The following is a 24,162-nucleotide window of genomic DNA, read 5'->3' on the forward strand; positions in this document are numbered from 1 at the left end:
AAAGATCCACGAATACTAGGCACAAGTAAAATTTTGGACGCACATTTGTGAGCCACTGGCAGGCTGCTAGGAACGTTTAACGATATGAGATGCAATGAAATCATTGATGTAATATATTAGGAATACAAGCGCCGTCGATATACCTTGTCCTGGAAAACCATTTTTACTAGGCTCACATACCCTGGTGGAGCAATACAGGGTTACTGGATGGACTTTTCTTGGTCACAAAGGAGCGCGATCGTCTCGTCCTACGGCCAGAACGTTGTTAATGTATAAAAAGGTATCGCTAAGCAGCTACTTACGCTTACATATCGTGTTTCGACACTTCATGTCGCGCGGACGTTTGAACGCGGATACAGACCATGCCAAGGATGCGTCCAGGCGCATGGAAATGGTTGTTTATCGATAAGCATAACCAGATAAATCTGCATTCTTGTTAGTAAAATGCCACGGAGATTACAACGGGCGACTCGCCATCACCCAAGAGACCAAAGACAGCGCCCTCATTCCACCACTTTATTGACAAATCAAGCCCGGACTCGTGCTCGTAGCTCACACTCGCGTCGCGTACGATATAATTTGGGTGCTCCCAGAAGCCGAGCCGTCGTCGCAGATGGACCGATGGTGACATTGTTGTTCGCAGGACAGGACTGCGCTACTGAGATGTTATTCCACACATATATGCAATGACATGCATACCTTGATCTTTTCCTATTGCACGCGCGCGCGCAGACATGTACAGGTATGAACGACTCGCTTCGAGACGCATATAGGCGGGCCACAATGACGATGGCGAGCCCAGAGGGGTTCGAGCACTGTTAACTGTCCTGGTGCCCAAAATTGCCGCCTGCTGGGAAGTTGGAACGCTGCGATGACACTCGATTTCGGTTCAGCTCGGCCTTTGCCTGCGGCGTCGCCGTCTGTGTCGTTGCCGTCGGCTGCTGCTTCACTTCATTGGTTAATTATCAATAGGCAAATTTCTTGTTTGGTGTTGTTCAGGAAGAAGGGCAGAAGAGGGACTACTGCGCCTTAACTGCCTCGTTCATCGATTTTGGGTGCTCAACTCGACCCATTCAACTTTATAGCAGCACGACAGGGATTGACAGAGTAAATCCCGAAATACACGGGGCGGTAGTGGTGGTGGTGGGGATGGCGAAGAAAGCTTATGGTGGCTGTGCATCATGACTTGACTTAGGGTACTCTTTTCTCCTACCACCATCGATTCTCGTTGGTGCAGTTTTCTGACCCCTCTCACGCTAATAGCCTCTGAGCGATGCCAGACATACGTCAAGGAGCCCTTATTCTGATAGGCGGTGCGCATATTGTGCGAGCTATGTGGGGGATGTCCTTGTGGAAATAGGGGCTGCATCGTTTCTCTGTGGCTTTGCTCCAAGCGTCGACACACGCTAGTGCTCCATAGCCTCTGTAAAATGGTGTGTTCAACTTCCTGGCACTACCATGGAGAGCTGTCACGAAGCCTCCATGTTGGAGTACCCCTCCTTGGTTTGCCCCTATACTCATAGCCGCACTCTCTGTCATTCACCACTGGGGCACTGTCTAGCGATGACGCTGGATTTCGCTGATATCATGGGTGATATCTCGTTTCTTCCCTTGCTATTGATAATACTATACTCCGAACTGTGGAAGAACCCATTATGCGGCGTTGTTACGCCTGGTGGTCCTTCCCTTGGACCCTTGTGTTTTTTATTTTTATTTTGCTTCATTCTGTGGAAGGAACCCGGTATATGACATTGTTATGCCTGGTGTTCCTTCCTTGTCTTTTCTCTGCTATGCTCCGCACTGTGGAAGGAACCCGTTATTCGGCGTTGTTACGTCTGGTGGTCCTTCCCTCGCGGTTTTTGCAATCTTTTCTCTGCTATGCTCCGCACTATGGAAGGAACCCGTTATTCAGCGTTGTTACGTCTGGTGGTCCTTCCCTTGCGGCTTTTCTTTGTCACTATGTGGAAGGAACCGTCTCCTGTCTTAATGGCATAAACGACGAGATTAACCCTAGGGCTGAAGGTGCCATCATTCGCCTCTCCATGAAATGGAGTTTGTGGATTGCACACCCGTCGGAAAAGTGTAGCTCGTCGTACTAAACTCACATCGCACGTGTGACGCCTGTTTTATCCTCTCATATCCTTGCTGTCGAGGTCCCGCACTGGGCGGAATGTTATCGTCCCAAGATCCCTCGAGAGTGGCGTTTATGTTGTGTCTACAAGGTTGCCGTAGAGGACGAGGTGCATGCCCTCCTGTCTTGTACTATCGCTCCTGGTTTGATAGAGCTTCGCCGAACGTTTGTTGCCGGCACCCATCCTTTATGTCCCATTTTAAGCAACGCATGGGGATATCTTGCTGTCGATGACTGGTTGGCATGCCTCCTACAATTGCCAGTGTTGGGGGCTTGATTGGCACAATGTGTATTGTGTACTGGAGATATTCAGAACTACACCTGTATATATTCCTCCACAGAAGCTTTGGTCACATAGCTAATCGTAATAGTACATTTTTTGCTGGGCGTAGAACTCTTGTGAGGCCTATTGTGAGAACGTTGAACCTTACACTCTTCCCTCGGTCCCTGTGGCAGTGAATGTCGCTGTACATGGCAAAAGTCGACCCTTACCTCATTGCGGGATGCGAGATCGTTCTCGACGTCGATTTGGCAGTATCAGGAGAACTTCGACACGTCTCCAGTGCGTTTCTGCGACACTTGCTTAGCGTGCACTCCAAAACCGTGTTGGCATTCATACATGCTGAGACAGGTTCGATTCCATAAATTGCCGGGTGTATCTTCACTGCTAACTTGTACCCCCCCGTTTTGAAGGAGTGGTCCCGCTGTATTTTCGGCGCCTGATCCTTGCCCTTCGTTATCTCCGATATCTCTTAGGTCTATCGGAAGATCACTATGCGCGTCTTGCATTGGAGGAAGCCATTAACTTGCGGATAAATCGGGCACCTTCCTGGTTCGGTGACCTTCAACGTGTGCTTGCACGTCTCGCCCCCAACCTTCATATTGAGGGGTGCTCCATCTCAGAATGGAGGATCACAGAGTTGATTGAAGCGGTAGAGGCTACCTATCTTAACGGTATTAATAACGAGATTGAGTCTAGGGTTAAAGGTGCCATCATACGCCTATCCATGAAACACATTTCTGGTGTTGATGGATTGCACCCCCGTCGAAAGACCATAGCTCGCCGTGCCTATCTCACAACCTTGATCCCTGCTCATCGCAAAGCTCTCACACGTCTATTCTTATCCTCTCATATCCTTGCTGTCGAGGTCCTGCGCTGGACAGAACGTTATCGCCCCAAGATCCCGCGTGAGTGGCGTTTATGTCGTTTCTGCAAGGTTACCGTAGAGGACGAGGTACATGCCCTCCTGTGTTGTACTATCGCTCCTGGTTTGATAGAGCTTCGCCGGGCGTTTCTTGCCGATGCCGATGCATTATGTCCTAATCTAGCCAATGCTTGGGGACGTCTTGCCGTTGACGACCGGTTGGCATGCCTCTTACAATTGCCTATCTTGGAGCCTCGATTGGCGCAATATGTGTATCATGTATTGGAGATATTCGGAGCTACACCGGTGTATATTCCTCCTCAGACGCTTTGGTCACATAGCTAATTGTAATAGTACAGTTCTACCGGGCATGGGTTTTGGTTAGGCATACTGTGAGAACATTGAACGTTACATTCCTCCCCCGGTCCCTGTGGCAGTATCAAACCCGTGAGATGTTCGCCAGTTCGCAGCTGGGGAATATCACAGCGGCACGGTATTGCTATGGTCTGTGACACGTTTCGTGGCGGCACAGAACCCCGGTGTTCCTTATTGGGACCGCATACCGGTTTTCTAAACTCTAGACTCTGACGGCCACGACGTTCACACCTCTTGTTCCGATTTTTTCATCAATGACCCCTTCTCCTACTCAATGTCAGAAACGAGGCAAGGACTTCAGACTAGGATGAACGATGACGCTCTTAACCTTCTCTCCCTACCGGTGACCGGTTTCCACAACTTCAGCTGGTGACCGTTTTGTGCATTTCAAGAATGGCTGGAGTGACAGGACAACAATGAAATGATGAGCATGGTCAGACGTTGCTATATGGTTACTGACAATTTCAAGCTCTAAGGGTTCGCCCCGTTTGCTAACCTGGCTACGGGGAATCTCGCCCTGACCATCCGTTGTATTCGTCTCACGACTTTGCCGCCCTTTTCATCCTTCTCGAAATCCTGAGTATGGGTGCAGAACGTTACACAACCTGGTATCACTCCTGGATCTTACGCTAAACGAAGTCAATCGCGCACACTCTGTCGCAAAGCAAGTCTCTAGCCTCCAAGCATGTTAACGCCCGTGCTGCATCGGTTAGCCCGAATCCTTGCCAAAAGTCGAACCACAGTTCTCCACTACTAGGCTTCTTATCTTCCTTCCGACTTTCTCCAATCTCTCTCCTCTCGTCACCGGCCTATGACCATATGCTGTCTTGTGCTTCGATGCCTGAACCGCATGGGGTAATAGCATCTCCATCACCATGGAAAACGACGTAGGAATGATTGGTGTCCTTACTGGTATCATTATCCTTAAAAAGAGACGCAACTCGCCATGGATTCGCTCAGCGTTCTTCGTCCTCAAGGATGCATCCTTTTGTAAATGGCCCTCTCTCCTCCATCCTCCTAGCACTACTCTTCGCGAAGTTCTCATGTGCTGCTTCATGGCCAGCTTCCGCCAAACATGCTACACATCGACTCAGGATTATTGGGCGCGACTTGAAGATCGAGGCTTACCATCCGAAGTCGACTTTTAAGGTAATCACCCCGGTTATACGCGCCTGTCAACTTCTCTCATCGTCTCTCTTGGACAGACCTACGGCAAAGGCGAAGAATCCCTGTCTTTCAAGGGTGGTAATTTGGAAGTATCCATGACATCCTTCATTGCATCAGAGCTCGGTGTCGATTCCTCTGCTATCGGTTATCGATCTGGGCACTCTAACGATATCATGAGTTACTCGTACGTGAAGCAATATCATGTAAGCCCATAAAATCCTCGTGTCAATGCTTCTATTGATGATTGTGTTTTCCTAGGATGGTGTTCCCTTCGCAAACGCTGTAGCCAATGTCGCTTTCAAAAATGGGAAAGCGGTTGCCCTTGGCTCATCATTCGTAGACACAAGTGAGAAATCTCCTTGGCCTTCTCACCTCCTGCATTGACGCTATACGTAGCAAACATCGCGTCTTCTTCGCCGTCTGTGTCTGTCGACTCGATCATCAGCAAAGTTGAGGACTCCTTCATTGCCGCTTACAACGGCATCTCCTCGCTGGAATACCTAGCCCATTCCGATGGTTCTATCGCGCTTACACATGTCGTTCAAGTTCAGAACGAAGAAACGAATGCTTGGTATGAGGCATTCGTTGATGCCCATTTGGGGGAAATTCTTTCGGTGACGGATTTTGTTGCTCAAGCTACAGTATGAGTCTTTGCCCTTTCGGTTCGGCCGTCACGCTGAGTAATCTTCTAGTACACCGTTGTCCCTATAACCAAGGCATCTGTCGCTGAAGGCGAAGAGACCTTGGTCGATCCCGAAGATTTTGATTCCTCTCCCGAAGGCTGGGTGGAAAACGGGGTGACTGCGTAAGGCTTACGTCTTTGTACCTTTCGAATTACTCACTCGCACTCCGTTAGTGGGAACAACGTTGTTGCTTATAAAAGCAATCAATCCGCCACGACCTCCGAATCGTCCACCAATACGTTTGATTACCCATTTAACGTGACTATTGGTCCAACCGAAGGCAGTAATATCGACGCAGTGCGAACGAACGCCTTCTACATCATCAACAAAGTTCACGATTTCGTGTACAAATACGGATGGACAGAGGCGAGCTATAATTTCCAGACCGATAATTTTGGGAAGGGAGGAGCGGAGGGAGACCGTGTCTTGATGTCTGTGCAAGACTCGTCGGGTACTAACAATGCCAATTTTGCTACCCCTCCAGAGTATGGCCATCTTTTCGTCTGATATACGCTTTTACTAAATTCGGGCTAGTGGACAGTCTGGTACATGCCGGATGTATATCTGGACTTTGACGACTCCTAATCGGGACGGTGCCGTTCAGAACGATATCGTCGTACATGAATTTACACATGGTATCACGAATCGTCTCACCGGGGGCGGGACGGGCCGATGTTTGCAGACAATCGAAGCAAGTGGAATGGGCGAGGGTGGGTGTTCCCCGCTACTCTTCCAGATCGTCCGATACTGAGTTCTCGAAGGTTGGTCTGATGCAATGTCTGAGTAGGTCATGTCTGTCATTTGTGGAGAAGCTTACTGACGTATCATTTTGTTTTTCAGATGGACAGAGCAGAAGAGTGGAAATATCACTGATTTTGTCACCGGGACGTGGGTGGTGAACAGTCCCGCTGGTGTGCGGACGTATCCTTACTCTACGGATCCTGCCGTCAATCCACTGCGTTATTCCTCTATTGCTACGCTGCGAGAGGTTCACGGTGAGCTCGGCCTCTCGACTGTCGATTCACATCCTGACATGCGTACTGTTCAGATATCGGTGAAGTCTGGGCTAACATGCTGCACAACGTGTACGCTGCCCTCGTCGAAGAACACGGCTGGTCATCGACGGCTATGGACGATCCTTCGGGTCCTGAAGGGAACATAGTCTATCTTCATTTGTTCATCGACGCTCTATCTCTCCAGCCTTGTAATCCCACTCGTGAGTTCTGTCTTTGCCTCGCTTTGATCGTATGGCTGACTTGAATTCATTTCGTAGTGGTGACTGCCCGGGACGCGTGGATCCAGGCAGACGTGAATCGCTATGACGGGGCTAATGGGTGTATTCTTTGGAAGGCTTTCGCGAGTCGTGGGTTGGGGATGAATGCTGCGAATTATCAGGATGATGATACGATACCTGATGGATGTTAGAAGTCTGGAAATCAAAGGGTCACTTTCAAAGGCTTGGGCCTATAGCTGGCTTATCGGATCTGGAGGGCTAAAGATATGGGTCGGAATGTCCTTAACGGCATTCCTATCTGCAGCGTTAAGAGTGATCGTCGAGATCTTGGCGCACTTAACTCGAATCTCTGCCGATTCATATCGGATGGACGAGATGGTTTTAAGCCCGGAAAAATTCCTCTGCTTATTCGGTCACAACAGATGGATACTCGCGCCTCATCTAAGAGCTTCGATTCACGGATCGGTCAGGATGTTTCCAGGGTACATATGATTGGAAGGAAGCATTCACTGATTGCGAGAGATAACACGCTGTGGGTGACCAATTTATGCTTTCGTCATCATTGGTTCTGCCGGGACAATTCGTCTAACGAGCGGCCGCGAGCTCTGCTAAATACTCCCCTCTATTCGCACGTTCTCACCACCACCGAAGGCTTACAAATGAGACTTTTTCCGCATATATAATATAGCACGCAGCTGTTGTCGTATCCCAACCAACCCATCATGTCTCTCTTCCAGCTCGCTAGCGATCCTCCAACCAAGCTCGGTATCTATCGTGTCCTTTCCTCTCGCGCAGGAGTGAGGGTGTCTCCCCTCGTCTTCGGTGCTATGAGTGTCGGTGATAAATGGGAGGCCCTTGGTATGGGATCGATGAACAAGGAGTCTAGCTTGAAGCTCCTCGACGCGTATTATGATATGGGCGGAAATTTCATCGATACTGCGAACAACTAGTAAGCGACTGGGCCATTCACATTGTTCCTGTTCTAACTCACTTGTTCTACAGCCAGGATGAGACATCGGAAGAGTTCGTTGGAGAATGGGCCGAGAAGAGAGGAATACGAGATCAGCTGGTCATTGCGACGAAAGTACGTTTGGAACTGCCAATCTACTCCATGCAAGGACTAACGGTACCCGTTACACAGTACAGCATGAACTACAAGCGCGCAAATGACACCATTGCGCAGAAGGTCAACTACGTAGGGAACAACACCAAGTCTATGCACCTCAGCGTGGAAGCCAGTCTTAAAAAACTCCGTACATCGTACATTGACATCCTCTACCTTCACTGGTGGGATTACGAGACGTCGATACCGGAAGTCATGGACAGCCTGCACAACCTTGTCGCGGCACAGAAGGTTCTCTACCTCGGGGTCTCTGACACCCCCGCCTGGGTCGTTTCTCAAGCTAACCAGTACGCCATGGACCATGGAAAAACGCCGTTTATCATCTATCAGGGTAAATGGAATATCCTGGATCGTTCATTCGAGCGTGAGATCATTCCCATGGCCAAATCACTGGGTTTGGCACTCGCTCCGTGGTATGTTCTCGCGGAAGGGAGGCTGCGGACGGACGCAGAGGAACAGCAGCGTCGGGAGACGGGAGAGAAGGGACGCATGTTGTCTGGTGAGAATTGGGAGCGTACAGAGGTGGAGATAAAGGCATCTAGGGCATTGGAGAAGGTAGCGGCCGAGGTTGGCGTCGGGTCCAACATCAGAGCAGGTGAGTCGGGATCATCTCCATTCAGTATGTTGTAGATTCTGACGATTGTGGTGGCAGTGGCGATCGCGTACGTGATGCAGAAAACGCCTAATGTCTTCCCAATCATTGGAGGTCGGAAGGCGGAACACCTGAAGTCGAACTTACAAGCGTTGGACATCTCGTTGTCCAAGGAGCAGATCGAGTACTTGGACGGAGCTGTACCCTTTGATCCTGGGTTCCCTACGACGATGATTGTGAGTTCTATCTTACCCTCTTTTCTAGAGATTTGGTCTGATGAAGTGTGTAGGGTGATGGGTCAAGTTATAATATCTTCCTTGCGTCGACTGCGAAGATGGCGAAGCTACCGGCGGTGCAACCCATCAGACCATGAAATATTTTGTTACCACGTACTTCCATTACTTGAGAGGTTTCATGTTATGAATCAATAATCAAGAGTTCACAGTACTGAGGAAGAATCCGATTGACTAGTACTTGAACAACACGAAGTTCACACAGACGAAAACCCTGGAATGAACTGTAAATTTCGTCTAACTTATTCTCCACTGACAAAGTTTACCTTTACTTGACCAACATAAGTGCAGCACAGGATTTACCGGGAAATGGGGAGCTCTTACCGGAGGAAAAAGACGCTATTCTACTGTTCTAGTACGCATAGTCGAGAGCACGGTATGCATCGAACTTAGAAAGGAGGTAATCAACATCATCCCGGGTCTCAGTGTCTGTTAGTGAGCGTGCTTACCTTCCAATTGCCGTCTTATTGCAGATATTGCACGCTTTCAGATTCAGGCTCCTCGCCATTTTCTTCTGGAAAACACGAAACCACAATAAAACCCGATCTAGTTTTGATTCTGAGAAACTAGCAAGGACCGGTGGTAAGTATGCGTGATGGTGAAACCAGAACTCAAATTTCAAAAGCGGCCCGAGCGAGAAATTGACAACGAATACGAGACTCGGGCCTATACTCTGGATATTCGTCAGGGGAACTTGGAATACACCAGGCATGGATGTGGCGTCGTCCGGGTGGTGATGGAAGCTTACTCGTCGGTGTAGTGTCTACAAGGTTGTCTGGGACCGAGATACACCGCAGGAGCGGATCGTCCCGTCGGAGGTGTTTTTGTTCAAATGATGCTTTGGGTGTCATATGATAAGACTTGGTATGATTCTTATTGAGTTTGGTGGTGCAGTGACTCTTGATGTTGTAGGCTGGAAGTGATCTATCCGTTCGCGGGTGCGATTGATACGCCTTTGAAAGCTCCGGAGAGTATGGTGCGCATTATACGCCTTTTAGATTATGGGTGATGGGTTTTGACTTCGGTTCTAGGTTTGCATCATGATGAACTCCAAACCGGATTGGGTCCGCCTTCCAGAAGGGGAGAAGGAGATTTATGAGCAATACGGACCGCTGTCTGTGGAGGAATGGCACAAGAAGCATAACTTGTATTGAAGCTCAATTGTACTTGTATTCAGTTGTAACTGGGTCCAATTAATTTGGTATGGATTTGCGGTGCGAATCTGGAGCAGTTTCTTGTTGCGCTCGACAATTTAGGCCTAAGAGACATGTAGAAAGTACGTGCTTAAATCACAAGGAACCTTCATTTTATTCGTGTGCCTATCCGTGAAGTTGCTGGTATTATCTTGGAGAAATCGAAATACTCCCGAAACTTATACGACCCCTGCCCACCAAACCGTTGAAAGTCCAACCATGCAAAAAGTACGATATAACTCAGCCGGGTACGTTGAACATCCTCATCCTGTGCACAAATCTCCTCAGGAAAGGTTGGGTTTTCACATGGCGTCACACGGACGCTAACACCAATGTCCGCCAAATGAAGGTCTTCTGTTTGCCATCCAAGGTAAAGTACACCGCACAATTCGAATCCGATCTAGACTGCGGGAAGATAAGACGACCGCCCTTGAGAATACCAGGTAACCAGCCTGGCGATGTTGCAGAGACGCAAGCTTTCTCTTCGACACCTTCGATCTGATCGCTGATGATAATGAAGGCATCGTGAAATCGACTTCCAAAGAGCGAGATGCTACATGTGCTGAATGAGACTTTTTATCGGATTGGGAGAATGGCAGTCGAAAAAAGCGGAAAGGAGCGTTACTCAGTTCACGTGCATGTGACATTTCGCGTCTACGCGAGTTTATCGTAAGCAGTACGACGCTTGGCAAACATTGGGACTTACAACAGGAGTGAAGGATCCTTTGGTCGTGGGAGAACATCATCAAACGAGGACGGGGCCGCCCGCAGAAAATTCTGGATATACTGCGTCGAGATCGAGAAGGTGAATATGGCGAGGAAGTTTACTGAGTTTGATCAGGCGCGACGTTGACACCCCAGTGTAGGTTCACCGTTCGACTAGAGTCTCGCAACAGAAGACATATATCTGAAGGATTTGTCATGAGCACCAGCACATTTCGAAAACAGGGCACTTACCCAACCTAATACTGCTGATAGAAGTATATCCAGAAACGCACGCATACAGAGCCTCTCATGGTTTGGCTAGTGAAATATTGCTTGAGTCTCTAGCGCTCGTCGCCGTAGATACGACATGCGAGAGGAAGAGATACGCGGTGGACTGTTCACGTCTTCCCTTATCTCATTCGATTGCTGTTCGCGGTAGCGGAGGGAATGCCTGAGTGTCGTCAGACTAGTTGACGATGGCTGACGATGTTGAGATAGACTTGCGCTGATGGTTACTGGACAACGGTTAAGGACTGCGATGTTGGAGATATCCCAGAGCATCTGGATTGCTTGATAGTCGTCTCTAGACGGAATTTAGCCAAAGGAACAAAAAAACGAACCCAGCACATACCACGAATCATCAGTTTCATAGGAATATCCAGCTTGCGAATCCTCTAGCTGACAACCAAAGCTGTTTAGCAATGGTGTATCCAGCCTCCCCCAAAACCCGGGGCGTCGGCTCCAAGAGGACCTTGTCTTTGATCCAATGATGCAAGCGAAGGCTAGCAGTTCGAAAGGTCAACGATGTCGAAACCTGTTTATCGTCATTGCCCGTGTTCCAGCAGCTGATGAAAAAAGCAAGTCTCACCTGAGAGTGCCCTCCTGCGTCCATATACATTCTCCCAGGAAAAGATATCAACTTTTCTAGGTAGGAAAAGTCAGTAAAAAGGTTTGACACGCGGATGTTTCTACTCGTACTCATTGATAGCCTCAACCCAAAGCCACTTGGAGCATCGCTTCCGGTCTCCCTTGGGAGCCAGGTCCCTGATACGTTGATCCAACGATACGATAAGGCCAGTCCCAAAGGCAAGCAATATCGAAACCTGTTCACCATCATTGCTTAACGCCCATGCTCTAACAATCGATGTAAGAAACTGCGTACGTTCTACGAGTCAGGGTAACAAGAGATCCTAGCGCAAAGCTGGAAAAAAAGTCAGCGAGAAGCCCCAGCATACACATGCTTTTACTACGTACTAACCGACCTCGGCTCTAAATAGTGCAAGAAGCTTCTTGAAAGGGTGCTGTACTGTTGCGCCGAGCTAGCATTTTGCGGTGAAAATCGAGGACGGAGCGCGTAGAAATCGATGATGATGGTAAGAAGACAAGCCGGATCGCCTTGATTCCAGCCTCTGTCTCAATCGCTCAGCCTTCGCGTGGGCTTAAAGGCCCTGCCGATGCCGTTGCAGACGGTGCTCTGTTGTTACGTCCGCAGATGGAGTCCTTTGCGAAGGATTTCATCTGTGCAGTGGATACGTCCACAGGAGGTGTCCTTTGCGAAGGATATCGCCTGTGCAGTGGTTACGTCCACAGATGGGGTCCTTTCCGAAAGATCTCACCTGTGCAGTGGTACTCGGTTGTTACGTCCACAGGTGGTGTCCTTTGCGAAGGATATCGCCTGTGTAGTGGTTACGTCCACAGATGGGATCCTTTCCGAAAGATCTCACCTGTGCAGTGGTACTCGGTGGTTACGTCCGCTGGTGGTGTCCTTCGCGAAGGATCTCACCAGTCTGGTGGTCCTCGGTGTTTCGTTCGCAGGCAGTCTCTTTCTCGAAGGAGCTTGCCTGTTTCGCTGTTCTTGGTTTCCGTTTCATCATTTTCATGGGCTAAGGCTTGAGCGAAACAACGGGCCTTTGTTGTGCGCACATGATGCTTGTGTTTCGTTCCTGCAGTCTGTGGTTCTTTGTTTCTTGGTGGATGATTCGTATGCTCCCATTGTCCTTGATATCTTCTCATTGCTGCTGACCTTCCATACACCTCATGGTCCGTGCACCATGTCTCACTCTCCCGTTACGCGTTTCACATTTGTTCACATGTTCTTTCACTGTCATTGTTGACGCACATGTCTCATGAGCCATTTCATAACGCTCCTCCTTTTGGACGGCACTGATTCTTATTAAGGAGTCATACACTGCACCGGATTTTCGAGGTATACACCAATGCTAACTGGTTCTCCGTGTTCGATTGTGCTCATCCCCATCACTTTTCATTCAATTGTGTACCCTGCGAAGAGTCTCTACTCCGCGAGACGCACTCAACAGTGTGATTACAACGGTATGAGCCTTTGCAGCCACAGCGCATGGTTCGCCATGTCAGGGCTGTGGACCCGGCCGTTCCTTATTGGGACCTGGCGCCGGTAACACCACCACCACCACCAGCCGCGATCACAGCGGCTCTCTTCATTTCTTCCTTCGTTCCCAACGTCTCTGTCTCTGTCGTCCGTCCATCGACGCATTGTGTACAAGCAGGCGAAGGACCGTGCGGTGTTACGGCAAAATCCAGTTTCTGGCGAGCATAGCGATAGGTCGAAATGGCATTGTTGAGGGGCTGCTCGCTAATTAGCGAAGGGTTGCCTGAAAAGTAACAAATCAGACGGTATCGACAGGACTGGCGGTGAATACACGGGTGAGTATCGCAGTTTCGATCGCTACGCCTTCACTTGCTAAATTTCTGCTAATAGCGACCGTTAACCTCTTTCTTCTCCTACCACGACTGCTTCACTCGGAAATTCACAAGACGGAGACACGACGATACCACAAGCATACTCTTCTTACTATTATTGCAATGTTGGCCCAGCAAGAGTCGATAATAGAAACTCCCCTGCGAGGAACGTTTGGCATCGTCTTTTCGCGAATTCCTTTCCTTCTGCGCAACTCGGGTGTGAAACGAGGCGAGACGCAATGGTCAGGATAATTGGTCAGTACCCGTGTTGTTGCCTTCTCGGTCAATTTTTGACTCATACCCCAGTAGACAAAGGCGTACTAGCCGAATATCTCTACCATTGTTTGCCCAATTGGTAGCTTTGTTCGTAAATGGTCCGCATGTTCTTCGTGAACTTAGTTCTTCACATCTACATCCCTTTGGTATCAGAATCGTTGTGAATCAACCATACCCCCCTCCCACCCACTATCCAGATTGACACTCCTCTCGCAATGGACGTACCCTTTTATCAAGCCGTTCCCGCACCTTCCGTAGAGATTTCAGAGACTTCGCGAATCGCCAGTGATCTTACCGTAGACCCGACACAGTTGGAGCCCAGTCTACAAGAGTGTATGATCGTCCTTGTCGCTGTGGCAAATCGACTTGCAGGTGGAGGTTCTTCTACCTCGATCGAATGATATTTGCCACTCATGAAGTCCTTGACTCGCTCGAGGCAGGAGAGATACTTCCTCCGACAACAGCCGCACAAAACACTTCTGCTCCACCGAAGCTGAACGTACGCCAGAAAGAAACGTTCTTCCTTTCATCCCTCGAAGGTCCCAAATTCACCTTCCACAAAACCTTCGCAGTCCCTGTCCTCCGGAAAGACTGTAGTGGCGGTGGTCTTTTGCGCTTCCTCGAGCGTGAGCCATGGGCAGATCTGCGTCCGGACAAGGTTGTTTGTTTGGGGTGTGGGTGCGACGTTAGTATCCAGAATCCGGCAAACTGGATATGCCATCGGGATTTATGCGTGGGCATTGATAATGCGATGTCGAGGTCCGTTGTGGATGCTTGGGAAGCCGAGATTGCGGAGTCTGGCCTCATCGAGAGTTGTTGAGCTTTGATATACGGTGGTGGAACAAAAAATAAGAAAGGCTTTATTTGCGAAATATCACCAGGATTAGGGGCGTGTCATCCGAAGAACAGTACCAGCCCGACGGCAGGTATAAGATGTGACTGCTGCTCTTGAGAATGACGACGAAGGTGATACTTCGGTGCTACTATGTTATTCCCTTATCGTCTTTGATACGTCATAATGAAGGCATGAGGCGAGGCAGTTTGGTGCCTCCCTTTTTTCGACGTCTTGGTTGGCGACTATCTGGTGCTAACCATTCTTCGTTTATAATGACGAAAGTGAAAATTCTGCCTTTTGTACGGCACACTGATTCACGTGCAGCGGGTAGGCTACGAATTTCTCGCGCATTCATTCCTTTTTCGCAGAGATTCTTGCCCTAAATGTCATTATACATGGGTGACAATTTAGGCTTTCGTCATCGATCTTCCTGCCGAAGCATTGCGTAGGACGACCACCGGGCGGATACGAGTTCGACGAACGACTTTCGCTTCCGTCTACTCGTTCATTCTCACCACCACCGTTGCTGACTGATACCTCTAAGCTTACAAATGGGCCTTTTTTACTGCATATATAACGCTGCGTGCAGTTCTCACCTCACTAACTTAACTGACCGATCATGTCTCTCTTCCAACCCGCCAGCGATCCTCCTACCAAACTCGGTATCTATCGTGTCCTGTCCTCTCGCGCAGGGGTGAGGGTATCTCCCCTTGTCCTTGGTGCGATGAGCATCGGTGATAAATGGAGGGCCCTTGGTTCCATGAATAAGGAGTCTAGTTTCAAGCTACTGGACGCGTATTTTGATATGGGCGGAAACTTCATCGATACTGCGAATGGATAGTAAGGAACAAACTCATTCGGTTAATTCTTGTCCTAATTCCTATAATCTATAGCCAGGATGAATCATCTGAAGAATTCATTGGGGAATGGGCGGAGAAACGAGGAATACGAGATCAGCTGGTCATAGCGACGAAGGTACGGTCGGAATCATCTATTATTTCCGTGCGCATGAGCTGATGCTATCTCTTCATAGTACACCACAAATTTCAAGCGTGAGAACGACGCTATTGCGCAGAAGGTCAATTACGTTGGGAACAGCACCAAGTCTATGCATATCAGCGTGGAAGCGAGTCTTAAAAAGCTCCGAACGTCGTACATCGACATCCTCTATCTTCATTGGTGGGATTACGAGACGTCGATACCGGAAGTCATGGATAGCCTGCACAATCTCGTCGCCGCACGGAAGGTTCTCTACCTCGGTGTCTCCGATACCCCCGTATGGGTCGTTGCTCAAGCGAACCAATACGCCATAGATCACGGTAAGACGCCATTCGTCGTCTACCAAGGAAAATGGAGTATCTTGGAGCGGTCGTTTGAGCGTGACATCATTCCCATGGCGAAATCAATGGGCATGGCGCTCTCTCCGTGGGGTGTTCTCGGGCAAGGGAAGCTGCGAACGGACGAAGAGGAGCAACGGCGGAGGGAGACAGGAGAGAAGGGACGTACGACCTGGGGTCCGAATTGGGAACGTACAGAGGTGGAGGTGAAGGTATGTAGGGCTTTGGAGAAGGTAGCGGCTGAAGTCGGCGCAGGAAACAACGTCACGGCAGGTGAGTCTCAAATCTTTATTTATGCCCTATATTTTTTTTTTCTGACGAGTGCATGGGTAGTTGCGATCGCATATGTGATGCAGAAAACACCCTACGTATTCCCTATCATTGGAGGACGAAAAGTGGAACATCTCGAGGCAAACCTAAAGGCGCTGGACATTTCGCTGTCGAAGGAGCAGATCGCCTTTCTAGACAGCACTATGCCTTTTGACCCCGGATTCCCGACGACAATGATTGTGAGCTTTGTTTTACCCTCTTCTTTGGAGTTTCGATCTGATCTAGGGTGTAGGGCGACGGGTCTAGTTACTGTTTCCTCCTCTCATCGGTAGCAAAGATGGCGAAACAACCAGGTCTTCAACCCATCATGCCCTGACTGGATGTCACACTGAGGCTAATGAATGCTCCCACTTTTTTGTACTTCAGATGATGTAAATGCATGTAGGATAGGTAGTATTACAAGATACCATCCACCGGGAGACCCCGGCAAACTGAAATCAATTCTAGTAATGCATCGATGTTTGAAGGGTCAAAGAATACGATATTAGATTGAAACAAGATCAGAGATAACCTTCTTGCAGTCCTGTGAGAACCAAATCATGCTCCAAAAATTCCATATGACCACCGGGTACTTGCACGACTTTAGCTCTCGGCAACCAACGTGAAGTTCCCAGGTCTTCTCGCTCCTCGTCTGGCATTGGTATAAGCTTTGCGCCGTTCTCCGCAACGTACACCGTAACCGAAGCCTTGACATCTTTCATGCTTTGCATCCACTGTTCGATTTGAGGCTGAAAACAAAAATCAGCAATCATGCCCATAATATCTCGCGCCGTATTCATCGCAAGTCGATGTAGAGGCAAACCACCGCTCCCGTTCAAAGCAGCCCGTAAAACATCGACAGAGTTATTCCTGCTCTTGTCCCGTATCATCAAGTCGAACATGATCTCGATCCCGGCTATGATGAACTCTTCCCGGCGGTTAGGATGGTCGGATGGGATTTGGTGTAAGAATAGAGAAGGTAAATGATCGAGCATGGCAAGCTGGGACACAACATCACCGTTCCGCTCAAATACCCTCGCCAAGTAAATGACGAGTATACTTGAAGCAGAATATCCAGCAAAGCGGTATGGCCCGGTGGGTTGTTTCTCCTTTATCCTACGCCGGTAGAACGTCACGAGGTCTTCCAGGCTTGTCATTGGAGCATCTGGCGTCACTTGAAGAGCCCACACAGCCGTGCGGAACTTCTCTGGGTATGACCTGAAATCAAACGCGAGGCCTCCACCTCCTGCAAACATATAAGTTAGAAATCTTAGAAAGGAATGGGGGAACGGACCGTGAAGTACAATCAATGGCGGTTCTCCTTTTCCTTTTCTAAGTTTGACGACGGTCTCGCCAGGTTCGGGAAATTTCATGAACTCAACTACCGGTTCATTTTCGCCGTCCGAGTCTTCCTCAGAATATTCCACTTTTCCAGTAGCCTGCGCTGCAAGCACAACTTTCTGAACAAAGGTACTCAGCACAGAAATTGACGGGTTATTGAAGACGAAATTCTGTGGTAGTGCGCGGATAGTGCTTATCGAGATTACATTGGCTTTTCGAAGGGTGTTGACGATCGTATTGCGAATTGCAGTGGCTATCAGACTTGAGAAAAATGAGCTTGTAATATCTAAGGAAGAGAGCAAAGCGCAGACCTATCGACTCCAACAGCAAAAACGTCTTGTGTATCAGATATCTGACCATCAGTGCGAAGAAAGCTATGGACAATCCGCCGAATCCATTCTGTAATATCATCGATATTCCATTCCTGTGGTGCCGGAATGTCAGATGCAGAGATCTTGTCAACCGCTTCGTATGCCGCCTCGATCTCCTTGCTATAGGCCTTCAGAATAGCCGGCCGTCGAGGGGTCCCTTTAGCAGTGTACGTGAATGACTTGGATGGATGTGTAACAATGATCATCTACGACATTGATGTCAATGTGGATTCCCAAGTAGTAAAGTGATTACGCTACCTCTTTGAAGATCCTCGAATGTTGCGGCGCCTCTTTGTTAGCCTTGGATACTGTGTCCCTGGAAAGGCATTAATAAAGGCACTAGGAGAAGGCCCAGAATCTTACCAGATGCTCGCGCGAAATGCGGCGAGGTCTTTCTGATTAGTTGGATCAAATTCGTACCCCGGAGCAGGCGAGATCAGCACTCCGGTCTGGAATTTTGATCGACCAAACATAATGGCGGCGGCCACTCGTTTGTCGGTGGTAATCGTTCCCTCTGCTGGAATATCAGAATAATGTAAAAGACGAGAAAAGGGACATGCCGATCGGTGCAGGGTTTGTCTTTTCCTGTGACGTGTATGAGTAGGAGAGATAGGTACACGGCAAAGGCTGAACTGACCCCTGTACTATGGATAATTTGATCATCTATCAGGATTCAATGCTCAACAAAGTCACTCTTTCGAAGGTGAAAGAACCATACCATGTCTTCCGTAACACTTGAACATTTCGGGACTGATGGGATGCCTGACAAAAAGATCTTGGGTGTCGTAAGCCTTGACACCATCTATTGTGGTGTTGAAGACCGCAGGTGAATATCCCGTCTTGGTGTTTTCCTTCAGAACATTAGAACAGACGGCGGAATGTCGAGGTCACATTACTTACCTTAATGATCACACGGAATATATTCTCTTCTTCTTCAACAGGGAGAAGGGTATAATCAATATAACGCGCCCACTGCATCGACAACGTAAGTAAAACTCGATAGTGTCAAGTTTGAATTCACCTCAAACCATTCCCATCCCTCAGCAGGCGTTTCCTCTAAAGTTATCATTAGCATTAGCTCTCTGAATCGCGTCGAAGACCATACTGGGAATTATTTTAGCAAAATAGGTGGTTTCGGTACTAGTAATGGAAAGCTGAGCAAAGTGTGGTTCTTTGTGCCATATACCGGGGACCGACCTTCCGAATAGAGGGCAAAGTGGCACGCCTTTGGCTACCAATAAATCTCCAGCAGATTTAGAAAGCGGTCCGCCTGCAAATAACTGTCAAATATCAATCAAACTATCGTTGGCGTATGGTAAAACGATATATACTGCGACTGTAGCCTTTCCTAGAATTTCAGGGGCAGCTGGATCTTGCGCCCATGCCTGATAAGCAGTAATTAGCTCCTCGACTACGAAAAGTCGAGAAAGTCACTCACCTCATAAAAGTGAGGAACACAAAATACAAGGGTGCATTTGGTTGCCATTATTCCCTCCAAAACACGCTCTGGTGTTGGTACCACGTAAAGATTTTTGGGAGGGAGCAACGCTACGGTTACGCCGTCTGAGGCCTACAAAATATTGTTAAAAGAGAAACATAAGGATATTTTTGAACTTACAGCAATCATGAGCGTCCAACAGCCCATAAGATCTGAACATGTATCCGTCAGAACAATCTCGATCATGATGAAAGATAGATCATAGGACACGCACGGTACATAGGTAATCCGTGTGCGGAAAGAACGTGTCCGCAGACATCCATGTCACCGTAAGCTTGTTGGGAATCGTATCAGATCTCGTAACTAGGGCAGAAGTTTAGACCTACATAACCAAACTCCGTGCATCATATAAAACCGATGCGTGTGACGAATTGGGCTGGGAAAACGCGTCGATCCAGAAGAGTGCATGATGAGTGCTAGTTGTTCCCAGTCCGGCCGCATACGCGGTAATGGCTCCGAAGCATCATCCTTCGTGTAGAGGTCTTCGAATGTTGGCGTCGGCATCGCGTTTATACCATCATTCATCTGGGCGACTTCCTGCATAGCGGGATCGGCACTGACAAATAGATTCTTGCATCCAGTGCTTTCAAGCAAGTGAGCAACCGCAGCGGGAGAGTTGCGAGTAGAGATCGGGAACGCAGTGTACCCGGCGCGTATAATCCCAGCGACCACGGTGAGGAACGTGATACTATCTGTGGGGAAAAAGACCTCCTCTCAGCTGGCAGCCGATCGGATGAAAAGGTGACGTACCTGTGTTTGCCAGGACTCCTACAACTGGGGCTGTGTCCGTTCGAGGAACGTACTCAAGAACAATACGACCGGCGGCGTGGATAGCCTTGGTAACCTCGCTCCAAGTGATTTTTTGAATATGGTCCTGGTCGTAGAATTGAAAGACAGGGTGGTTTGGGCTGTGTTGTGCGTTGTAGTCGAATATTTCTGGGTAGGTGAGTGACCCATCGAGAGGAGGACGAGTAAATGTCAAAGAGGATCCAGGGGAAGTCTTCATGGTAGAGACGGTCGAGTATGAGTCAACAGACATTGCCCAATTATTTATACCATCCTCACAAGCGCAGGGTTCTTTACAGCGACTGGAAGCATAATTGGCACATGCATTGCGGTAATAAGATGTTCCACTGTTACCGACTAGCAAACAAGGGGGATGCCAATTGGAGTAGGCATGATCACTCCGGGCTACAGACGGCCCGCGGTGTGAGAGTTTGTCCTGAGAAGCTGTAGCTTGCAGAGTAAATCTTTGAATAGAACCTTCCGGGAGTAAATTTTCTGTAAAGACTTCAGAAGCCGACGCATAGGTAGTGGGTGTTGTAGGCAGAACAACAGACGGTATTTAGCCTCAAAGTGCACTGGAGATCCTGATATTGTGGCCGCTCCTCAAAAGGTACGAGAACCATATTCTGAGCGTCACAGATAGCAGGAACTCTGAATTTGCTGAATGCGTCAAAGGGAAGCTAACGTCGACGAATCGCTTTGGGAAAAAATGGATCCACGTGATGCCCATATCCAACCCGATATTTCAAATTCAGTGCTTAACCATGCACCTCTAACCTTTTGGCGCCCAAGAAGTGTTCCAAAGCATTGGGACAAAAATAGCACTGTATATCGTACTCACCACTAATGCCGTTTCAACTGCCCCATATAACCGGTTTGATGACGAAAATGCAGAGAAGAACGTCAAGTGAAAGCCCGAGTCATGTTACACTTCCAGTTACTTCAAGACAAGTTGAACAGCCGTCGGACTGAATTCAATTAGGCAAGTGAAAATACAAGTGCTTACTATTTTTGCTCTCCCGTTGAGAAATCAGTAATCAGTGCAGCGCTCCACGATGACCACGTAAAAGGTTTAGCCAGCCGCGGTTAGCTGTAAGTTTTCGGTATCTGAGATTTATGCCCGAGATTTAAGATTATTAACGTCTCTCGTGAGCAAATTCTGGCAATCGCCTGCCGGGCGTTATCTGATTCTGAGTCAGTTTTCCTCCCCAGCTGCGTCAGCTTCACGATGACTAACTCTGGAGAGATGTCGATTACGATACACAGGTAGGACCCGTACCCGTAACCCGATGGCATCGCAGCGGTGGTTCAAGGATAAAGCAATGGCCCTTTGTTTCCTCCACATTGACAGGCTGGGCCTCTATTGAAGTACAGCTCTTACGACCTTTATACCTGAGTAGTAGTTACAAAAAGGTAAGTGTCGCCAAATCATCAGAGTCCCCTACTGGAACCAAAGCTGGGTCCCTCTGTCTCATTTGACTAAGGAATTATATGAGGCCAGTATCCCACATGCGCGTCAACTGTGGCGAGTTCTGAGTTTTCTTCGTACAATCTGGAGTCTGTAAGAGTCATCGGGATTCGAAAGGCCTGTATTGGACGACCGTATCTCTTCGGTCAGCTCACCTCTTCCGCTATATCGTATTTTTACCTTGTGACCGAGCCTAATCTGTTCTTTTTATTGTGAGGGATGATTGATATTCCGCATAAGTACTAGAAACTATAAATAAGCACCGCCCATGAGTCGGCCCAATTCCCTAGGCAGGCATCCGGAAGTTTGACAAAGTTATCCAAAGGCTCGAAGAGACCGCACAGAACGTCTTCATTTTCGTATCAGTGTTTTTTTGCTGTTTTTCTTGGTTTTCCGAATATGGCAATTGACGCGACGCGACGCATCGAAACGTCAAATTGCCAATGTTGAACCCTAAAAGGGAATCCGTGATCCCAACCCCTCTTTATTCGCGACCTCCACCACGACTACCATGACATTAACGCCACGACCATCTGTTCTCATCCTGGATCTCTCGCAGGAGCAATTCTTGTACTCTTGTTATGCCCAACTAATGAACTCCATGGGAGCTTGTGCGACTGTGACCCAGGTCGAAACAAAGGGAGAGTTTGCAAGAGAAATGAAGCTTTCACCACCAACCATTGTCATCGCCATTGACGCAGGAATTTCGGAGCCAGAAAACGCTGTTGTACTTCAGCGTCTGCTCCAGTACACGAGGGAAGGTGGCACCACCGTTTGTTGCTGCAATTTCAGCGGTGCCATCCACAACGCCCGGGTGAAAACTTTTTTCGCCACTTGGGGCCTTCCATGGGATCTAGGGTCGTATTTCCGGACAACCGTTCACCTGAATCACGCTGCAACTGGTGTGCAGTTGGACGGTCTGCCGGAATATTACAGTCTCAAGTCAATGACGTTGTTGAACGTTGCTAGAAGCCACAGAATTTACACGCCATCATCGACTTCGCATGTCGAATCCAACGTATTTGGACCCAACGAAATCCCCATTGATGTTAACGAATGCCCCTGCGCGTATGGGCCCGTGGGACAAGGTTGGCTTGGCTACGTTGGAGATGTTAACAACGAAGACGGAAGCACGCGAGTCGTCACGGCTATGACTCGTTGCTTGCCACAGAGCGCAGTGGTACCAGACAAAAGTGACAGAACGTATTCCTTTTTTCTTTCAGCTGAAGGGCGACCCACCAAGGTGCAAGGAGCGCAACACCCAAATAAACCCGTAATGTTCACAGATACGATAAGGCAGGCAGGTCATGCTGAATATATCACCGGCCACAGGCGAGGTCGTGCAGGAGAACGGTCGGGGACTCCACAAATCTCTCAGGCAGAAGGACAAAAGTCAACATCATCTACAGCTGCATCGCCTCAGTCTGGAAACCACAGACGCTGTCCACCCCGCCCTCGCGAAGATGAAGTGGAAACTAGAGCTGCAAAGCGAGCTGTGATGTCAAAACAAAAATCGGAGCAAGCAAAAACGTTCAAGGAACAGGTATGAGCTTCCTTTCGACGGCAACAGCAATAACAGAGCGACATGCAGGGAAACGCTTATTTTCGACAAGGAAAATATGAACGCGCTATTCAGTACTACCAAAAAGCCATCAGTGTTCATGGACCACGACCTACGTATTATGCCAATGTCGCTGCAGCATGGCTGAAGCTTGGTTTGTAAGTTTTGCTGGTGAAAATTTTCCGCAAACTTACTGGGACCCAGCTATCAACAGGCAGAGGAGGCTTCCTCTGAGGCCCTGGAGTACGATCCCAAATGCATCAAAGCTCGCTATCGCCGAGGAGTCGCTCGTCGCAGCATGTTTGCATTCAAGTCGGCCATAGAAGGCAGGTGTCAAAGTGATCTTCACATCTATCTACTAACCTGAAGCGGATAGATTTCAGAGCCTGTGCCAAACTTGCCCCACATGATCCTCAATTCGAAAAGGAGATAGAACAGACTCGAAAAGAGAGTGATCAACGTCGCGCTGCGGGTATCCCAGATCAATTTGAGGAAGAACCACAATATCTCAGCGACGATAACGACGACGATTGCCCATTCTTTGACCCGCCTCTGGACTTCCCAGAGCAGCCGGTCCAGTCAGATTCTGATTCGAGTGATTATGAGCATGAGGGAAACGGCGAACCTTGCCGGGCGTATAATCACGAGGGACGTAGCCTGCGTTCTAACTGTGTCTTCAAACATGGGCCTGAAGACGATACGACGCGGGACCAGCTGTATGTGCTTCTTTTTCTATATTGGGTGTAGACTGATATGGTTCTGCCAGAGGCCGTAATGTATGCCTTGTCGATAGCTGTACTTCTGGGAGTTCCTGTGCGTATGCACATTCGAAGGAATACTTACTGGAAGCGGGGTGGTGGAACGAGAAGGGCATGCTTGAGGCCATGGAACTCATACGGGATTACAGGAACATGACACCGGAAGAAATGTACAGGTTCGAGAATAGGATATAAGATGAGACTTCTTCCCTTCATTCCGAGTAAGGTGTGTGGTTATAGCGAATACGAAGGTAATTACTAGA

General features: G+C 48.7%; 10 protein-coding genes across 10 annotated transcripts; 9 read left to right on the forward strand and 1 right to left on the reverse strand.

The window, feature by feature from the left end:
* The first annotated feature begins 1,400 nt into the window (after positions 1 to 1,400).
* EV420DRAFT_1565433 (uncharacterized protein) lies at positions 1,401 to 2,150 on the forward strand. The gene has a single exon (XM_060474026.1). It carries the CDS (start codon positions 1,656 to 1,658, stop codon positions 2,097 to 2,099), a length of 444 nt encoding a protein of 147 aa, XP_060326714.1. The 5' UTR covers positions 1,401 to 1,655; the 3' UTR covers positions 2,100 to 2,150.
* An 87-nt stretch (positions 2,151 to 2,237) lies between these two features.
* On the forward strand, positions 2,238 to 3,990 carry EV420DRAFT_1708451 (uncharacterized protein). The gene is made up of 2 exons (XM_060479571.1): positions 2,238 to 2,762; positions 2,825 to 3,990. The coding sequence occupies exons 1-2, from the start codon at positions 2,591 to 2,593 to the stop codon at positions 3,619 to 3,621; spliced, it is 969 nt and encodes a 322-aa protein (XP_060326715.1). The 5' UTR covers positions 2,238 to 2,590; the 3' UTR covers positions 3,622 to 3,990.
* Positions 3,991 to 4,248: 258 nt separating this feature from the next.
* EV420DRAFT_787028 (Fungalysin metallopeptidase-domain-containing protein) lies at positions 4,249 to 7,192 on the forward strand. The gene is made up of 11 exons (XM_060483457.1): positions 4,249 to 4,800; positions 4,857 to 5,021; positions 5,077 to 5,164; positions 5,215 to 5,459; positions 5,511 to 5,623; positions 5,675 to 5,986; positions 6,036 to 6,211; positions 6,263 to 6,284; positions 6,342 to 6,496; positions 6,550 to 6,717; positions 6,775 to 7,192. The coding sequence occupies exons 1-11, from the start codon at positions 4,630 to 4,632 to the stop codon at positions 6,924 to 6,926; spliced, it is 1,767 nt and encodes a 588-aa protein (XP_060326716.1). The 5' UTR covers positions 4,249 to 4,629; the 3' UTR covers positions 6,927 to 7,192.
* On the forward strand, positions 7,193 to 8,925 carry EV420DRAFT_787029 (NADP-dependent oxidoreductase domain-containing protein). The gene is made up of 5 exons (XM_060483458.1): positions 7,193 to 7,684; positions 7,738 to 7,819; positions 7,877 to 8,453; positions 8,511 to 8,686; positions 8,740 to 8,925. Exons 1-5 carry the CDS (start codon positions 7,458 to 7,460, stop codon positions 8,821 to 8,823), a joined length of 1,146 nt encoding a protein of 381 aa, XP_060326717.1. The 5' UTR covers positions 7,193 to 7,457; the 3' UTR covers positions 8,824 to 8,925.
* A 734-nt stretch (positions 8,926 to 9,659) lies between these two features.
* Positions 9,660 to 9,897, forward strand: EV420DRAFT_1275419 (uncharacterized protein; the record flags this gene model as incomplete). The annotated part of the gene is made up of 2 exons (XM_060467900.1): positions 9,660 to 9,719; positions 9,775 to 9,897. Coding segments are annotated over 2 exons (183 nt in total), but the record flags the coding sequence as incomplete, so codon positions are not given.
* A 2,498-nt stretch (positions 9,898 to 12,395) lies between these two features.
* Positions 12,396 to 12,826, forward strand: EV420DRAFT_1565452 (uncharacterized protein; the record flags this gene model as incomplete). Its single annotated transcript, XM_060474027.1, has 1 exon — positions 12,396 to 12,826. A coding segment is annotated over one exon (354 nt), but the record flags the coding sequence as incomplete, so codon positions are not given.
* Positions 12,827 to 13,850: 1,024 nt separating this feature from the next.
* EV420DRAFT_1483207 (uncharacterized protein) lies at positions 13,851 to 14,455 on the forward strand (the record flags this gene model as incomplete). The annotated part of the gene is made up of 2 exons (XM_060469949.1): positions 13,851 to 13,966; positions 14,008 to 14,455. 2 exons carry the CDS (start codon positions 13,851 to 13,853, stop codon positions 14,453 to 14,455), a joined length of 564 nt encoding a protein of 187 aa, XP_060326720.1.
* A 502-nt stretch (positions 14,456 to 14,957) lies between these two features.
* On the forward strand, positions 14,958 to 16,545 carry EV420DRAFT_787036 (Aldo/keto reductase). The gene is made up of 5 exons (XM_060483459.1): positions 14,958 to 15,310; positions 15,364 to 15,445; positions 15,504 to 16,080; positions 16,141 to 16,316; positions 16,370 to 16,545. The coding sequence occupies exons 1-5, from the start codon at positions 15,090 to 15,092 to the stop codon at positions 16,451 to 16,453; spliced, it is 1,140 nt and encodes a 379-aa protein (XP_060326721.1). The 5' UTR covers positions 14,958 to 15,089; the 3' UTR covers positions 16,454 to 16,545.
* EV420DRAFT_787039 (NRPS-like enzyme) lies at positions 16,524 to 20,553 on the reverse strand. Its single transcript, XM_060483460.1, has 18 exons — positions 20,077 to 20,553; positions 19,653 to 20,018; positions 19,541 to 19,600; positions 19,447 to 19,478; positions 19,267 to 19,398; positions 19,160 to 19,213; positions 19,026 to 19,108; positions 18,934 to 18,968; positions 18,850 to 18,884; positions 18,729 to 18,800; positions 18,547 to 18,679; positions 18,466 to 18,491; positions 18,389 to 18,413; positions 18,192 to 18,342; positions 18,087 to 18,144; positions 17,769 to 18,034; positions 17,411 to 17,718; positions 16,524 to 17,362 (listed from the first exon to the last, which is right to left on the reverse strand). Exons 1-18 carry the CDS (start codon positions 20,363 to 20,365, stop codon positions 16,638 to 16,640), a joined length of 2,850 nt encoding a protein of 949 aa, XP_060326722.1. The 5' UTR covers positions 20,366 to 20,553; the 3' UTR covers positions 16,524 to 16,637.
* A 1,538-nt stretch (positions 20,554 to 22,091) lies between these two features.
* EV420DRAFT_1767070 (uncharacterized protein) lies at positions 22,092 to 24,150 on the forward strand (the record flags this gene model as incomplete). Its single annotated transcript, XM_060480910.1, has 5 exons — positions 22,092 to 23,123; positions 23,172 to 23,299; positions 23,346 to 23,471; positions 23,525 to 23,857; positions 23,908 to 24,150. 5 exons carry the CDS (start codon positions 22,092 to 22,094, stop codon positions 24,092 to 24,094), a joined length of 1,806 nt encoding a protein of 601 aa, XP_060326723.1. The 3' UTR covers positions 24,095 to 24,150.
* Positions 24,151 to 24,162: the final 12 nt, after the last annotated feature.

This window comes from Desarmillaria tabescens (genome assembly GCF_030435595.1).
Source record: "Desarmillaria tabescens strain CCBAS 213 chromosome Unknown EV420scaffold_39, whole genome shotgun sequence".
Classification (NCBI taxonomy): Eukaryota; Fungi; Basidiomycota; class Agaricomycetes; order Agaricales; family Physalacriaceae; genus Desarmillaria; species Desarmillaria tabescens.

Coding starts and splice junctions, on each gene's coding strand:
- EV420DRAFT_1565433 (XM_060474026.1), top strand. CDS start 1,656: ATGCGGCGTTGTTACGCCTGGTGGTCCTTCCCTTGGACCCTTGTGTTT.
- EV420DRAFT_1708451 (XM_060479571.1), top strand. CDS start 2,591: ATGTCGCTGTACATGGCAAAAGTCGACCCTTACCTCATTGCGGGATGC. Junction 2,763..2,824: donor ATTCATACATGCTGAGACAG/GTTCGATTCCAT, acceptor CCCGTTTTGAAG/GAGTGGTCCCGCTGTATTTT.
- EV420DRAFT_787028 (XM_060483457.1), top strand. CDS start 4,630: ATGCATCCTTTTGTAAATGGCCCTCTCTCCTCCATCCTCCTAGCACTA. Junction 5,624..5,674: donor GTGGAAAACGGGGTGACTGC/GTAAGGCTTACG, acceptor GCACTCCGTTAG/TGGGAACAACGTTGTTGCTT. Junction 6,718..6,774: donor CCAGCCTTGTAATCCCACTC/GTGAGTTCTGTC, acceptor TTCATTTCGTAG/TGGTGACTGCCCGGGACGCG.
- EV420DRAFT_787029 (XM_060483458.1), top strand. CDS start 7,458: ATGTCTCTCTTCCAGCTCGCTAGCGATCCTCCAACCAAGCTCGGTATC. Junction 7,685..7,737: donor ATCGATACTGCGAACAACTA/GTAAGCGACTGG, acceptor CTTGTTCTACAG/CCAGGATGAGACATCGGAAG. Junction 8,454..8,510: donor CGGGTCCAACATCAGAGCAG/GTGAGTCGGGAT, acceptor TTGTGGTGGCAG/TGGCGATCGCGTACGTGATG.
- EV420DRAFT_787036 (XM_060483459.1), top strand. CDS start 15,090: ATGTCTCTCTTCCAACCCGCCAGCGATCCTCCTACCAAACTCGGTATC. Junction 15,311..15,363: donor ATCGATACTGCGAATGGATA/GTAAGGAACAAA, acceptor TATAATCTATAG/CCAGGATGAATCATCTGAAG. Junction 16,317..16,369: donor GATTCCCGACGACAATGATT/GTGAGCTTTGTT, acceptor TCTAGGGTGTAG/GGCGACGGGTCTAGTTACTG.
- EV420DRAFT_787039 (XM_060483460.1), bottom strand. CDS start 20,365: ATGTCTGTTGACTCATACTCGACCGTCTCTACCATGAAGACTTCCCCT. Junction 20,019..20,076: donor AGGAGTCCTGGCAAACACAG/GTACGTCACCTT, acceptor TTTTCCCCACAG/ATAGTATCACGTTCCTCACC. Junction 19,214..19,266: donor GTGTTCCTCACTTTTATGAG/GTGAGTGACTTT, acceptor ACTGCTTATCAG/GCATGGGCGCAAGATCCAGC.